Source organism: Cuculus canorus, chromosome 4 (assembly GCF_017976375.1).
Source record: "Cuculus canorus isolate bCucCan1 chromosome 4, bCucCan1.pri, whole genome shotgun sequence".
NCBI classification, from domain to species: domain Eukaryota; kingdom Metazoa; phylum Chordata; class Aves; order Cuculiformes; family Cuculidae; genus Cuculus; species Cuculus canorus.
The window spans coordinates 47,627,625-47,642,213 of NC_071404.1; the positions used below are offsets into that span (position 1 = coordinate 47,627,625).

The 14,589-nt window shown below is 43.1% G+C and overlaps 1 protein-coding gene across 4 annotated transcripts in view; it reads left to right on the forward strand.

Annotated features, from left to right (window-relative positions):
• Positions 1–6,567: 6,567 nt before the first annotated feature.
• Positions 6,568–14,589, forward strand: part of SH3D19 (SH3 domain containing 19) — an 84,446-nt gene continuing 76,424 nt past the window's right edge. The window contains exon 1 of one of the 4 annotated variants that reach the window (XM_054064645.1): positions 6,568–6,861. In XM_054064645.1, the coding sequence (XP_053920620.1) occupies positions 6,780–6,861 (82 nt within the window). In that variant the 5' untranslated portion in view covers positions 6,568–6,779. The remainder of the gene's footprint in view (positions 6,862–14,589) is intronic. The other 3 variants (XM_054064643.1, XM_054064644.1, XM_054064646.1) reach the window with 3 other exon arrangements.

The window sequence follows — 14,589 nt, forward strand, 5'->3', positions numbered from 1 at the left end:
TGACTGCTCACAGGTGGTACTGTGATAAAAAACCCCAAACCACCAAAAAAAACCAGGAGACTGCCTTTTTTTGTATTGAACTATGAAGATTATCTACCTGTAGGTCATATATACATCCAGTGGAAAGCAGTTTATATGCATTTAACGGCAAAAGAACAGAAGAAAACAAAATCAGAGTTACTCATATCTGTGATTAACTTCAGTACTGTAAGAAACTTCTAAATTAACTGCAATGGACAAATTCATGACCCCACTTCACCCTTTGAAAATTCTTTAGGATTCTGTTTGCTGTCTACATTTTTCCCTTGTCAGCTCTTTGCACCGAAGTGCAAACTGCAGCAAAAAGCTAGACTATCATCCTGGGGCTAGCTTTGTATCTTCTTAGGTATTAGACTCACGTGTGTCCCATGTTGATAATAATTCTTACATCACGCTGTTGCCATGTGACTTATATACAACATCAGCACTGCCCGCTGATAACTCTGTGGTTGTAGAGTACACATGAATACTACAGGACATAAACTACAAATTAATTTGGCCTTGATTATCTCTAAGTAGCATTTACTCCTGTACCAACTCTTCTCTGTTCCACATTTCCTCACATTTTTTCTACTACTTGTTCTTATTCTCTTTAATCGTGCAGGCAGTAGAAACAGATATGATTATTACCCTGTGAGTGATAATACTATTATAATAAAGGAGAAAAATACTGTTAAGAGATATTTGTTAACAGGACAGGAGAGGAAAGGCTACTTTTAGCCCTCAAAATTGGAAAACAGCAAAAGTAACCAAAATTATTTCTAAAACTAACAACTGTAAGAATCTCCCTTTGAAGACGTTTTTCCCACCTGCTTGCCAGTTTGAAGTCTTTTGAAATTATTGGATTTGCTGCTTTGACGCAGAGATCCTTCTCATTTTTTGAGAGCAGTCTCAAAATCCCTGGTTTTGCATACAAGTGGTTTCCCAGTGTTTCAGACAGAAAGGTCTTTATTCAAAGCAATCAATGATCTTCTATTTTAATCATCTTCACATCGTCATAGAACCATCCACCTTTAGGCTCTCGCCATGCCAATATGCTGGGAGCCACAAGCAGTTCTAACAATGCGAGGAGAATGTGCACTTAGCTGGAGACATTCCGGGAAGCCTGCAGGCTCCTGATATGTCATTCTCCAACTACACTAAAGCCCATTGGACCAGCTGAACACAAATGGAGATCAACTTATCAGATCTTGGCCCTCAGCAATGTCAGCTTCCTATACTGGCTATACTGCAAACGTCATTCATCTATTGAGCGAGACCCTTGTTATTTTTACTCAGAACAAAAATAATGTTGTCATGTCCAAAGGCTACATTTTCCCCTTTGAAAACACTCTTTTTCATCCTTTGCATTTTTTTTTTGAAGTCCTTTGTCTGCATTCTTTTGTGGTCTGAGGTTCCTGTATCTCAGCCAAACACTGATACATTCATTGCAGGCTTCAGCTGCTTTGCAGAACCTGAATAGACATTGAGGCTACACGAGCGACTTCAATTATGCGGTTCTATAGAGCTGATATTTTTTGTTGAAAAACAGTGTCTTTTTACTCGGCCAAACAAAGTAGCAATTCCAGGGATGCAAATCAGAACAAAATACTTAAAAAATAATAACTGCCAAGGCAGCTAATTGTAAGCATTCAGCAGAGAATACAAAGACCCATTTACCCAGTCGTTTCCTTCTTTTACTCTACCATTGTGAATTTCAAGTACGTACATTACAGCAAAGATGCATATGATAAAGTAGAATTTCAGTGAGAATTTTCCAGATTTTAACAACCAAACTGCAGACTTCTTGAGACAGTAAGGTTTGTTTTCTTGGAGAAATGTAGCTATGAAAATATACAAAAGTCTTTTTATTCCTACGCACATGTACACAGCAGAGATTCTCACTGAAGTACAAGAATGCAGTTATTTTCCTTTGCCCCGCTTGTAGGACACAAATACATTGTTCTTCATGAAGAGCTTTAAAGCACATGTCACACGCTGGTGTGTTCCTCTGAACCACCTGAGACTACAGCAAGTGCTCTGCTTCTTTTTTGTTCATTTCTTTAACAAAACTTCTGCAACTTTCTTCTACATGTACTTTTTCTTACCCTTTTATTTCTTTTTTATCATTTCTATCAGTTTATTTGCTGAAATGCAAGAGAGGCTTCGTTCCTTGACTTTCTGCAGAGAATTTCCTGCATGGCTTTAATTCCTCCTGCACTTGAAATAATTGGGTCCAATTCATTCACCGCTCCCCTTTGTTTCCTCCTTCCCTTGGGCCCAGCAACCCAGCAGAAGTCTTTTTTAATGTGTTCCAATCTGAGCCAAATTATCACAAATGACTTTGTCTGGCCTGGGCTATTATTAGGCCAGCCAGCAACTGTCGCTCTTTTGATTATTTCAACAGCTGGTTTTGTTGCTTGTCTAAGGACCCAAAAGCACAGTGCTCTCCTCCCCCTAGAAGCTGCTTACTCAGATAAAGGACTGTTTCAGGATTTGTTCCAGGACTGCTAAGGTAGATCTGCTGTTGCTGCTCAGGAGCACTCTGTTAGACCCCCATCTACCCCCTGCAGACTTGCTGAGCCCACCTCCTTCCTAGTTGCCTCCACTATTTACACACCTTTATCAGGCATCAAGCCAGTGATGTCATGATGGGTTTGATAAGAGTAACCCTAAAGCTCTTGATCACTTTAAAATACCAACATAAACTAGAAGTGAGGCACAGCTCACAGCCAGAGTATGGATGAGTGCACCTACAAGTACTCACTAGAAGATAATTACTTGTAAGAAATGGAGCATCCTCCTTCACTGCTCCTTTAGAGTCCTTGCCCATCAGCAGATTTTGCAGCTGAGAGAAGTGAGGAGTAAGTGAACATACTGTCTTACACATTCCACTATGTTACCCTACCTACACTTGTTCTACATGTATTTAAAACCTAAAAAACACCTTGGAGTTTGAATGCTTGTGGCCTTTGTACACTGGCAGTGTCAGTACACCTACAGACAAAATACCCTGAAGAATTCTAGCTATTGGTAAGCAATCTTCTTTTGGAGGCAGTGCACACTATTGAATGGGGTTTTTTTGCAATAATGTTTCAGAAATATAATTCAAGTACTTAAAGCAATTTTATTTAATTTTGTTAACATGCTTAGAATTTTTACTTGTTTCCAGTAGTACTGATTGGAAAGTGTTCCTAGTACTCTTAACAGTAGTATGCTGTTTATGGTATCTTAGTTTGATCTCTTCCTTTCCAATGAAGTCCATCTCCCATCAGTTCTAGGCATTTCTTGAAAGGGTCTTCTAGTTGTAAAACTCAGTCCATGTCCCAAGTGCATGTCCCACTAGCACAGCTCAATGTATGGCCAAGCAGTTGCTTCAGAGACTTCATCATTTTATGTAATTTAGATGTTGTACTTTCATTTTAAAGTGGAACTTTCCCTGTGAATGCTAAAGAACTCTTGATAAATGTCAGCATTAAATACTCATGATCCTTCCATACCGTATTATTTGAGAATCTGGGGAATGTTTTCTTAGTCATAGCTGGAACTACTATGCTCAGCATGTTTTTCTTAGGCCTAAGATCTCTCCAAATATCTTTCTGAGTTTTATAAGCTTGGAAACCTCTGTGTTAATTTCATCAACAGCTATGAAAGAAGGTTTAATTCAATTCTGTGGGATCTTCGAATTTCTGTTTTGTTGTATGGTATATTTCTGGTTTTTTTCCTTCCTTGGTAAATTTATATTAAAGCTACCTTCCTTTCCTTCCCCTCCCAGCAGTAGTGAAACACACAACACAAAAAGGAGATATTCAGGAAGTGGAAAATGAGTGGTTCTTGTCACTCGTTGAGGTTAGTAGAGGTAAGGAGCTGAATACAGGTGCCGCATTTTGGCTCCACAGCAAAGAACCAGAATACAAGCAACACATACTGTTTGTTTCACATGAGATTCTCATCTCTCACACATGCCAGTAAACTTCCCTCTCTTCTGCTTTTCTTCCTTATACTTTCCACATGGCAAATTCTATTTTTGTGTGTGGTTTTGTTTGGTTTTGTTGCAGGTATGGCTTTGCAGCACAGCCATATAGCTATGAGTGGCAGCAGGGCTCCACCGAGGCACTTTGTGTCCAGTTTAGGTCACCTACCAGTCTCCCGGGCTGGGCTAAAGTTAATTTTCTTCAGCTTCTCATGCTGGCCTATACACAGGAAGGCAGGGGGTGGAAGAGAAGCTGGGAGGGGACATGGCCAGGACAGCTGACCAGGCTGGACAAAGGGGTATTCCATACTCTATAGCATCATGCTCGGTATAGGAACTGAGGGGGGTGGAAGGGATTGCTGCTTGGGAATAGGCTGGGCATTGGGTTCTCAGTGGTGAACAATTGCACTGTGCATCACTCATCTTGAATATTCTTTCATTCTAATTCTTGTTATTATTTTTTTCTTCCTCTGCTGTTCTATTAAACTGTCTATATCTCAGCCCACAGATTTTACCTTTTTCTTTCCAGTTCTCCTCCCCATTCCACCAGGGCAAAGAAGTGAGCAAATGGCCACACAGTACCTAGTTGCTGGCTGGGGCTAAACCACGACAAGGTGTGTCGATCTTGCATTGACATTTGTGAGGTCCTTTGACTATAGTGCAATCCACTCACACAGAAGTCATCTGAAACATGAGGCTTTTGAGAACACATACCTGTTATGGAAGGTTTGATTTCTCTGTTTTATAGTTCCCAGTTTTATGCCTGGCTGTGTGTCCTTTTATAGTACAAAGCCTTATGTCCTTCCAAAGTGTAACTATTTATCACTTGAACACTAAACACCCCAGTGAAGAAAAGCCTCCGTTAAGGAGCAATGATTGTAACGTCAAGCAGAGAAACACTAATAAATGCATTGTCAAGCATTTATATTCACACATTATAATGTATTTTCTGGCTTTGCAATCACATACCTTTTTTTTCAACCTCATTCTGTGTAGGGTGGACAATGCTTAGTGAGTCAGCACAGGTATTGCTCAATATTAGGATTGCTCAACATTTTGTTGTACCTTCCTGGTCTAATTTGTGGTCACATACTTTATTTATTTACTGCCCCTTATTTACCTGCTCTGAAGGTGAATTTAACTTCCTCATATGCTTTTTTTACTGGTGCCTAATGTGGAGTCATCTGTAAAAACATTTATGACTTGGTTTTACAGTAACCATATGACGTGAAGAAGCAATAGAATTTCAATTTTAGACATGGGCAGCTGAAGCTCAGGAAAAAATAATTACAGCTGAAACTACACCTGCCTTGTGAGCGTCCAGCTTGAAACACGGCCAGGCTTTCCATATTGCTTCTGTGCTCAAAGCGTGTATCGCGCTGGTTCCAAGTGTGTCCGTGAGGTCACTTCTTCTCAAGTGATTTCAACCATCCTAACCAGCCCTATGCCAACAAATGCACCCTCCTGGACTCGAATTTGCACTGGCCGCCGCATGAGCACCTGCCTTCCAGCAGCTGATGGCTGCACTCTGCCCGCCAGCATCCCTAGAGCTCCCGTCTTCCTGCTCGCAGGAATGATACAAGAAGTAGTTACTATTACAAAAAGATGAATATTTTTTATTTAAACTAAAGTAAAGTTTCATCTAAGTAATTGTATGCTTTGAAGGTTAAGACAGAATGTCTTAACTCAGGAAAAAAGTTTTTGGCTGAAAGGGCCATCGGGCACTGGCAGAGGCTGCCCAGGGAGGGGGCTGAGTCCCCATCCTTGGAGTTAAGATGGGTAGACTGAGGTACTCAAGGACACGGTTTAGTGGTTTAGTAGCAGATAGGAATGGTTGGACTCGATGATCTAAGAGGTCTTTTCCAACCTAGCGATTCTATGATTCTATGTCCCTCTGATCGCATGTTTTCTTTCCAGCTGTGTTTTTTCCAGACACTGTTCATTCTTTGCAGATGGTAACTAACATCCAGTGTGGAGTGTGATCTGTGCTGAACAGATATGTCTTCTGTGACCACCTCTGTTTGCAGCCTCTCCCTATCTCAAATGCAAGGTCAGACAGAGTTGGCTCCAAAGCTCCAAATTACCAAGAGTTTGGACTGTTGTGAAGTTTGCTCAAGGACGTGGTTTAGTGGCAGATAGGAATGGTTGGACTCGATGATCCAAGAGGTCTTTTCCAACCCGGTGATTCTATGACGTTCATAATAACATTAAAATCAGTCCTTGGAAAGCGATAGAATATGGGTAAGATTCCTGAGAAAATGTATCCATATGCATATAAGCGGGAAACACATTCTGCCTCAGTTTTTGTCTCGCTGCGCATCATTGACGGGGATGGCTCTCTCGCCTCGCCCAGGGCTGATAAAGGCCGCTCGCTTTCTGAAAACTCAAAACCCGAGTGTGTGTTGTTTTGCCGGCATTTTCGGCCTCAGGAACGGCGCTTTCCCCGCGCCCCGAGGCACGGCAGGCCCCGCTCCCCGCTCTCGGCCGGCGCAGCGCGCCGTGCCCGGCGGCGGCCGCCAGATCCCTCCCCTTTCGGCAGCGGTGCCAGGCGGCCGCCGGGTTTCCTGCTGACGCCGGGGAGCCGCGGATGGGCAGGGCGGGCCGCTGCCACCGCCTCCCGTCCCGCCCGCAGGCAGGAGCGGCCCCGGGGCCGCGGGGCGGAGCGGGCGCAGGTGCGGGGCGGCCCGGGGGACGGGACGCGCCCGCGTCGCCCGCCGGGCTCGGGGCGGGGATGGCAGCCTCGGCTGCTTGAAAGCGCTCGGCCGCTCCCCCCGCGCCGCTGCCGCCGATGGCTGAAGCGCGGAGGCTGGAGGAGGAGGAGGAGGAGCTGCGGGAGCTCGGGAGGAGGCACCGCAGGGTCGCGGCGGCAGGTGAGGGCGGCTGCGCGGGGCGATGGCAAAGGGATGGCCCCGCTCCCGGCCCCGCTGGGTCCCACGGGCTCTCGGCGCACTCAGCTGCGCCCTCAGCCCCGGTGGGTTCCCGTGGGCAGCCCTGGTGCGCTCCCAGCCCTTTCGGGTCCCACGGGCTCAGGTGCGCTCCCAGCCCTGGTGCGTTCCACGGGCTCTCAGCGCAGCCCAGGTGCGCTTCCAGCCCCTGTGGGTTCCACGGGCTCAGCACAATCCAGGTGCACTCCCAGCTCTGGTGGATTCCCACGGGCTCAGGACAGCTCAGGTGGGCTCCTAGCCCTGGTGATCTCCCAGCCCCGGTGGGTTCCACGGGCTGAGATGCGCTCCTAGACCCGGTGGGTTCCATGGGCTCACCACAATCCAGGTGCATTCCCAGCACTGGTGGATTCCCAAGGGCTCAGGGCAGCCCAGGTGCATTCCCAGCCGGGAGCCAGACACAGACACGCAGCGTCCGCCAGAGATGTGTCCCGGCACCCGGTGGGGACATGCAACACCGGCTCTTCGTGAAAAAGCCAGGGTGGAGGAGCACCGGGACAAGCTGGAGAAGTAGGCCTGTGCAAACGTCATGAGGTTCAACAAGGCCAAGAGCAAGGTCCTACCCCTGGGTCGGGGCAATCTGTGGTTTCAATACAGGATGGGGGATGATGTGATGGAGAGCAGCTCTGTGGAGAAGGACTTGGAGGTGCTGGTCGATAAGCTCAGTATGAGCCGGCAACGTGTGCTCGCAGCCCAGAAGGCCAACTGTGTCCTGGACCGCCTCAAAAGAAGCGTGGCCAGCAGGTCAAGGGAGGTGATTCTGCCCCTTTATTCCTCTCTTGTGAGACCTCACCTGGAGTATTGTGTCCAGTTCTGGAATCCTCAACGTAAGAAGGATGTAGAGCTGTTGGAACGGGTCCAGAGGAGGGCTACAAGGATGATCAGAGGGCTGGAGCACCTCTGCTATGAGGACAGGCTGAGGGAGTTGGAGTTGTTGAGCCTGGAGAAGAGAAAGCTCTTGGGAGACCTTATAGCGACCTTCCAGTACCTGAAAGGGATACGAGAAAGCTGGGGAGGGACTTTTTATAAAGACATGGAGTGATAGGACATGGGGGGAATGGCTTTAGGTTGGAGAGGGACAGATTTAGAGTAGACATGAGGAAGAAATTCTTCATGATGAGGGTGGTGAGTCACTGGCGCAGGTTGCCCAGGGAAGCTGTGGCTGCCCCATCCCTGGAGGTGTTCAAGGCCAGGTTGGATGAGGCCTTGGGCAGCCTGATCTGGTGGGACATGTCTCTGCCCATGGCAGGGCGTTGGAGTTAGATGATTTTTAAGGTCCCTTCCAACCTAAACCATTCTATGAATCTGTGATTGTATGATCGAGGTGTCAAAGTTGGTTGCACATAACCGTTTCCGTGTGGGTATGGATAGCAGGCCTTGGCAAACACGAGGCAGGGATTGGAGTGTAGGAGAAGGCGTAGAGACCGGACCTTGGGAGCAAGCGGGCTCATACAGAGAGACTGCAACAAGCTTTAATTTGAAATACTGAAATCCAGTGGACCCTAACAGCAATTGAAACTGCTGAATACAGACATCATTGTTAATTGAAGGGCTATGCGTGCATGGCTTTTCTGTAGTCACTGAGGTGTGAATGCAGCATTTATTTTTCTGTCCATGTAAAATCCCCTCCAGAATGAATCGTTTCCCCAAGGTCTGTTTCCAGGGAAAGCATCAGCCACACTATGTATCTAAAGTTGAATTCCAGATATTTTGCCTTTTAATGATTACGGTACAACGTTAACTATTATAGTAACTTCTACAGTTGAGGTGATCTTGCATCCATTTGAGCAACACGAAATTGAGTGTCCACTCATAGTCGACAAAAACACAGCAATTTGAGAAGAACACTTGCAACATGCAGGCTCTGTGGCTTCCATCCTGTGGCTTCCGGTGACCCTGGTCATGTCACCACAGTTTTGAGCAGGTGCAGGATTAGCAGGAGCCTGTTGAAACCATTGTGGCTTGGCATGTCTACAGGGTTTTGCCTTGTCTAGGGTAGGGTGCAAAAAAAAAAGTGCTGTTTCCTGTATGGTTTCGTCAATAACTAAATGTTTGAGCTGTCAGTTATGATCTGTTTCTTAAAGGTGTTTCTTCTGGAGGTTTTTATTAGTGAAAAACATAAAATTAGTTCTGCAGTTTAGGTGTAAGTATAATCTTTGCCACATTCTTGTGGAACAAAGTTTGTTCTCACAATTTGTCTTTGGGGAAATGCTACTAAGTAACAAAGGGCCTGTGTCTTTTATTTTTACTGTTGTGTCCTGACAACCTCCCATTGAAATGGGCCCGGCACTGTTTACCTTATTCGTGTAAAGTATGTGTGAATGGCTAGCATTTTGCTTTAGCTGTCTCACCTTCTTTCCATCTATTTGCAAGACTCTACAGTTTAAAACAGGCGGAGCATCCGTGAAGAATGTCACCCAGGGTGGATGATTTGACTGTTCCTCCCTTACTTGGCAATTCTCTTATTCCTTTCTTTATAAGCCTATTGAAAATAAGTGCTTTTTTTTTTCATGTAATATGCAGTTACACTGCAAAAAATGGTAATGTAAATAGGTGTTAAATAAGCCTGTTGGATATTTTTACAGGATTTAAGAAATGTTGTAGTCGCATTTTAGCAGACTGTCAATTTAAGCATATCAGTCTGTTAAACTAATTGTGAATGGAAGCAACTTAAATTTCTGGTATGTTCAGCTTATGTATTGAAGTGCATAAAGGCAGTTGCTCACCTTTGTCCTGGTACAAGGTGTGTATCCAAGTTGTAATTGAAAGGTGAAAGTTCACGAATGCTTCTGATTTACTAAACTCACCGAAATGTGCTTAGCACTGTTTTATTGGAGGACCAGAACCCAGGAGACTGTGGAACGAAGTAGTAGTATTTTCACTTGAAGCTAGTCACTATTGTATTGTTCCAGATACTGTAGGATGAAGCGAGTCAAACTAACCTAACAGCTTGCTGCTGCTAGAGGTATGATCTCTTCTGTGGATGTGCACTTCTGTCCTCTGTCGCGTGTCAGCTCTCCTTCTTGTCCAGCTTGTTGGTGAGTGAAGTCACCAAAGTTGTGGTTTGGTGGCTGCCTGGGCTGATCTACCCAGTTGCTGCTGAGGCCTCTCTTGGAACTCTTACACTTGCTAGAACCTGCACCAACCTGTTCTGGTGCATTGGCCAAGCAGGGAACTATCTATCTTGTTCTTTTCAGTGGATGGGAGCCTGCTGATTCAGCTCACTGGAATGGTTTTGTACAGGTTCTGGTGAGTGTTGAAGGTAGCACAAGTGAAAGAGTAGGAACGTGCAGCCGGAGGGAGGTAAGAGGCTGTGCCAGATAGGAGTCAATTTGGCTTAGGTTGCTATGAAACTGCAGCTTGAGAGTTGTTGGAGATCGGCTCATGTGAAGTGTTTTGTTTGGGGGATTGTTTGGTTGGGTTTTTTTTCCAGCATTGGGTTGGGGGCTTTTTCCTGGTTTAATGAGCAGAAGAGGCTTGTTGAAGCACTAGACAAGGGCCAGAGAGCATGTTAAATCAGGGAATAAAAACTTAGGACATGAGTGGATGAGATGGGCAAACTCATCCTTATCCATTGAAGTGTCATAGATATCTCAGCTGGCTTGTCTGCCTATTTTTACCCTGTTGCAGGTCGTGACAGTAGAATTGTTTTCTCTGAATGCAGGGAAGCTTTTTAATTAGCATGTTGTGGAATACCTGCAAGAAGATATTAAGTAGAGCAATTTGAGACTCTTCTAATAAAATTATTTTTGATATGAGAAAATGCTGATTTTTTTATATGTATAGGATTTTTAAATGATAAAAAATGATAAAGGGAGGAGAACTAGGACATATTCTTTAAAAAATGAGGAGAATAGAAGTGACTGCATAGATTCATTAAACTGCATCATCTTGTCACCTGCTGTGGGGAAGGAAGCCAGTCTTGCTGGAAACCTTTTGGGTTTTTTGCTGCAATATAAATAAGTAAGGTAACATGATCTAGTTCTAACACCCTTGTAACATGTCTCTGTCACATACATTATTGCTCTGGCAAGTAGTAGAGAACACTGGATTTTTACTGGATTTTTTGGTTTAGAATGTTAGTATTTTGATATAGTTAGTCTTTAATAAAGGAGGAACAAAAAACCCAACCAACCAACAAGAGCAAACCAAACTCAAGTCTGATTTCCCCATAGACTTAACAGGCTCTCTCCAGTCTAACTTTGCAACTTAATCTGGTATGCTTTCCTGTTTTGACTACTTTTTATTCTGTGACTACTGACTAAACTAAGTAGGCTTGCAGGAAAGTTTTGTGAATATAGAAAATCATAGTTATGAGCTGCATTGGTTAATCATGTGTCCTTGCTGCCACATTAAGGCAGAGGGAGGCTTTCGGTATTCCGATTTTATCTGAATTTCTGCACAAGAAATTTTTAACATATTAATTATCTGTATTATTTCACTTTGAACTCTGGTTGGCATTTCTGGAGAAAGAATAGCCCATTATGGATGTAGCAGATGTTCCCTTACTTAAGAATAAAATAAAATTGCCAAATCTAGAAGTCAATAATGAAATTTATTTCAGTTCATAATGAAGAGCTATTGTGATTTGTACTTCAATGTGTGGTTAAAAGTACAGATAGTCAATAATACAAGGAAGGGCTTTGACTTAATTTAATATTGCTCTGTTCTGCTTCTTGCAAATGCTTGTCTGTGGTTTGTTCCCGCACAGTGGCTGTAAATTTTGCACAAGAGTTTTGCTATGCTGACTGAAGCATCTCTGGTTTTCTGTTGTGGATTTTGTGGTGGTTTGGGGGTTTGTTTGTTTGTTTGAGGTGGTTTTGGGGTTTGTTTATTTGTTTGTTTGGGGTGTGTTGTTTTTTTTTTTCTTTTGTTTGTTTGCTTGTTTGTTTTTTTGCCCTGTTTCTGGTTCTCCATAGTATTTCAGATCTTTCCTGGAGCTTTTTGAACTCTAGTGGAGTGGGTGATTTTAGATTGTGGGTGAATTAATCTGGGCTTGGTCGGTTGATTGACCGAGTGCTTTGGGTATTTTTTTTTTTCCAAAACAACATCTAGTTGGATCAATTTTTTACACTCCCACAACTCCCACATCAAACTGGCACTGACTTGTTTGGGAAGCTGAGAACAGTGAGCTATGTCCAATGTAATAAATTAAGGTTGAATATTTCATTGCTCAACATGCTGAGAACTTATGGGGTTACACTTGTGTAGTGTGTCTGATGAACGGTAATTTCCAGACATCATGGACTTTTCACAGACAAATTAAGAATTTGTAAAAGGAATACCCAGCAGTTGTTCCCATGTTAATACAAAATATGCGTTTGGTCTTAAGCAGTAAAAAATAAGATGATCTGAGATTCTTCATGGAATTCTTAAGTCTGAGACTGATTAGGTGATGATGTCTTTTAGGGTTCACTGGATCATAACATGAACAGCTTGACCTATAGTACTTCTTGAGGGATGCCAATGACTCTGGAGCACAGAGGACACATGATTAGGAATAAGTTGGCTCCAAGAGATAGTTGCTGTGTTTTTAAAATCTTAACTACGTCTTATATTTAAGAAGAAACATTTGCATCTTACAGAAGTCAGCATAGTTCAGCTGGAAATTTCTTTGTCTGCATGCCTGTGTCCTTCAATGCTGATCTGGAAATTGTTCCGCTAGTATTGAGAGTAACCATTTATTGTCTTATTCAGAGAAGAAAAAAAAAAAAATCCTGATGAAGCTTATCAACTGTCTTGAATAATGGGTAAGGTCCACCTATGATCTGTTAGTGTGTCCGTGTGTATGCAAGAAGGCCCTAGAAAGAGAGCTGAGAGGGGCGTTGGGGGAGTGGGAGCAGGTATTGATGGATTTATTTATTTAATCCATTGACTCACAAGTTCAAGAAGCAGTAGAGTTAATTGTGAGCTGGACATCTCTTCCCTCTTTCTCCTGGAATTCAGTCAGTTTTATTTTTGTGGTCCCAATGCAGGCTAAAGGGCTTCAGTTTTAATGATTGCTTGAGGCATCACCACAGTAAAACACTTAAAGAGCACGAATAATGCAGTTCGTATGTATTAATCTCTAACTGATGCTAATATGTTGTATTATGTAAATATTAAAAAGTTTGCCTGGTTAGGCCTTCTCCATAGCCTTTTGAAGTTACTGCACACATTTCCAGTGAATTTCATAGTCTTTGAATTTAGCTTGCTTGCGATAAATACGAAATACTAACTGAACCTTTAGTGGAAGCTGAATAATGTCGCTTGTGCATGGAAATTCACCAATATATCTTGAAATTCAAGTGTACCATCAGTGGCAAGAAAGAAAACCTTCTTGCAGTTACTTGGCCAAGAGTGTAGGCTGAACCACAGAGAATGTTGTGTTTTCTGAAGAAAAAACCCTTCAAAAAATGAAGGCTGCTCTAACAAAAAAACCTCAGTAACTTCCGATAGTCAACAGGGGGATTTCTGATTATAGAAAGACAATTAATGATAAGTATCATTAGGTGATGAAATGGACCATTTGTTTAGATGACAGCCAAAGCAAGGCACAAAATTATATCATTGCAAAATAAGTGGTCATTTTGTAGCCAAAGAGAATAACCCATTGGGTTATGACTCCCCAAGGAGTATGCTGTAAACTGTGTTGCAAGCAATAATTTCCTGTAAGAATTGGGATAGACAACAAAGGGCAGAATAAGTCATAACCTCATTATGAGAAGCTTTTACCATGTTTTTTGTTACCATGGTGGTTGTTGACAGATGGAAAACACTTTAATATCGCAAATAAATTTCTCAATATCTACTTTTGATAGTATAGCTTTGATTTAAAATCTGAAAACAGCAGAAAAGTGGTGTTGACACTCAGTCCTTTAAAAGTTGGTGTAGTTCTGCATGTGTTGTTTCATGGTTTTCAGGTATCTCATGCAATATGTGCAGCATGAAAAAAATTTATTTTGATAGTATTTATAGCCTTTTAACATCAGCTTCTTCTGTTGGTGGTTATTACCTGTAGTTAAATATGCTTTACATTTAGTGTAGTTTAATTTCTTTGCTTTGATGTTTTTGTATTTTTGGCCATGGAGCCTAGAAGAGGGCTCTGGGGTCACCTAGTCCAGACTCCCGCTTGAAGCAGGACCATTGCCAAGGCAAGATCCATCCAGCCAAGGCTTTGTAAAGCTGTGTCTTGAAATGTCTCCCAAAAGAGAGGGGTTTACTGTTTCTGCATGTAACCTGCTCCAGTGCTGCGCTACCTTCTAGTGAAAAAATTTTTCCTCACATTCAACCTGAATCTCCCATGCCACAGTTGTGATCATTGCCCCTTGTAATATTGTCCACTAGTGGCAGGAAGAGTTTATATTTGGGATCTTTGTTGCTACCCTTCAAGTAGCTGTCTGCTGCTGTCATGTAGCTCCTTTGTCTCTTCTGTGTCACACTAAAGAAGTCTGGCCCCTTCAACCTTCTTGTTGTGCAGTGCTGCCTTGCTTATTCAGGTTCTTAAACTGTACAAAAATGGAGTGGAAGCATTAGGTTTGTTGCTGGCCAAGATTTTTACTCTTCTCTTGAAAAAACAGCATGCACTAAAGTTACTGGGGTATTCCAACAGCAGACTTGGGAAGACAAAATATCATCTGTTTATCTGTGGTTTATGCTTGGCAAGCACCCTTTCCT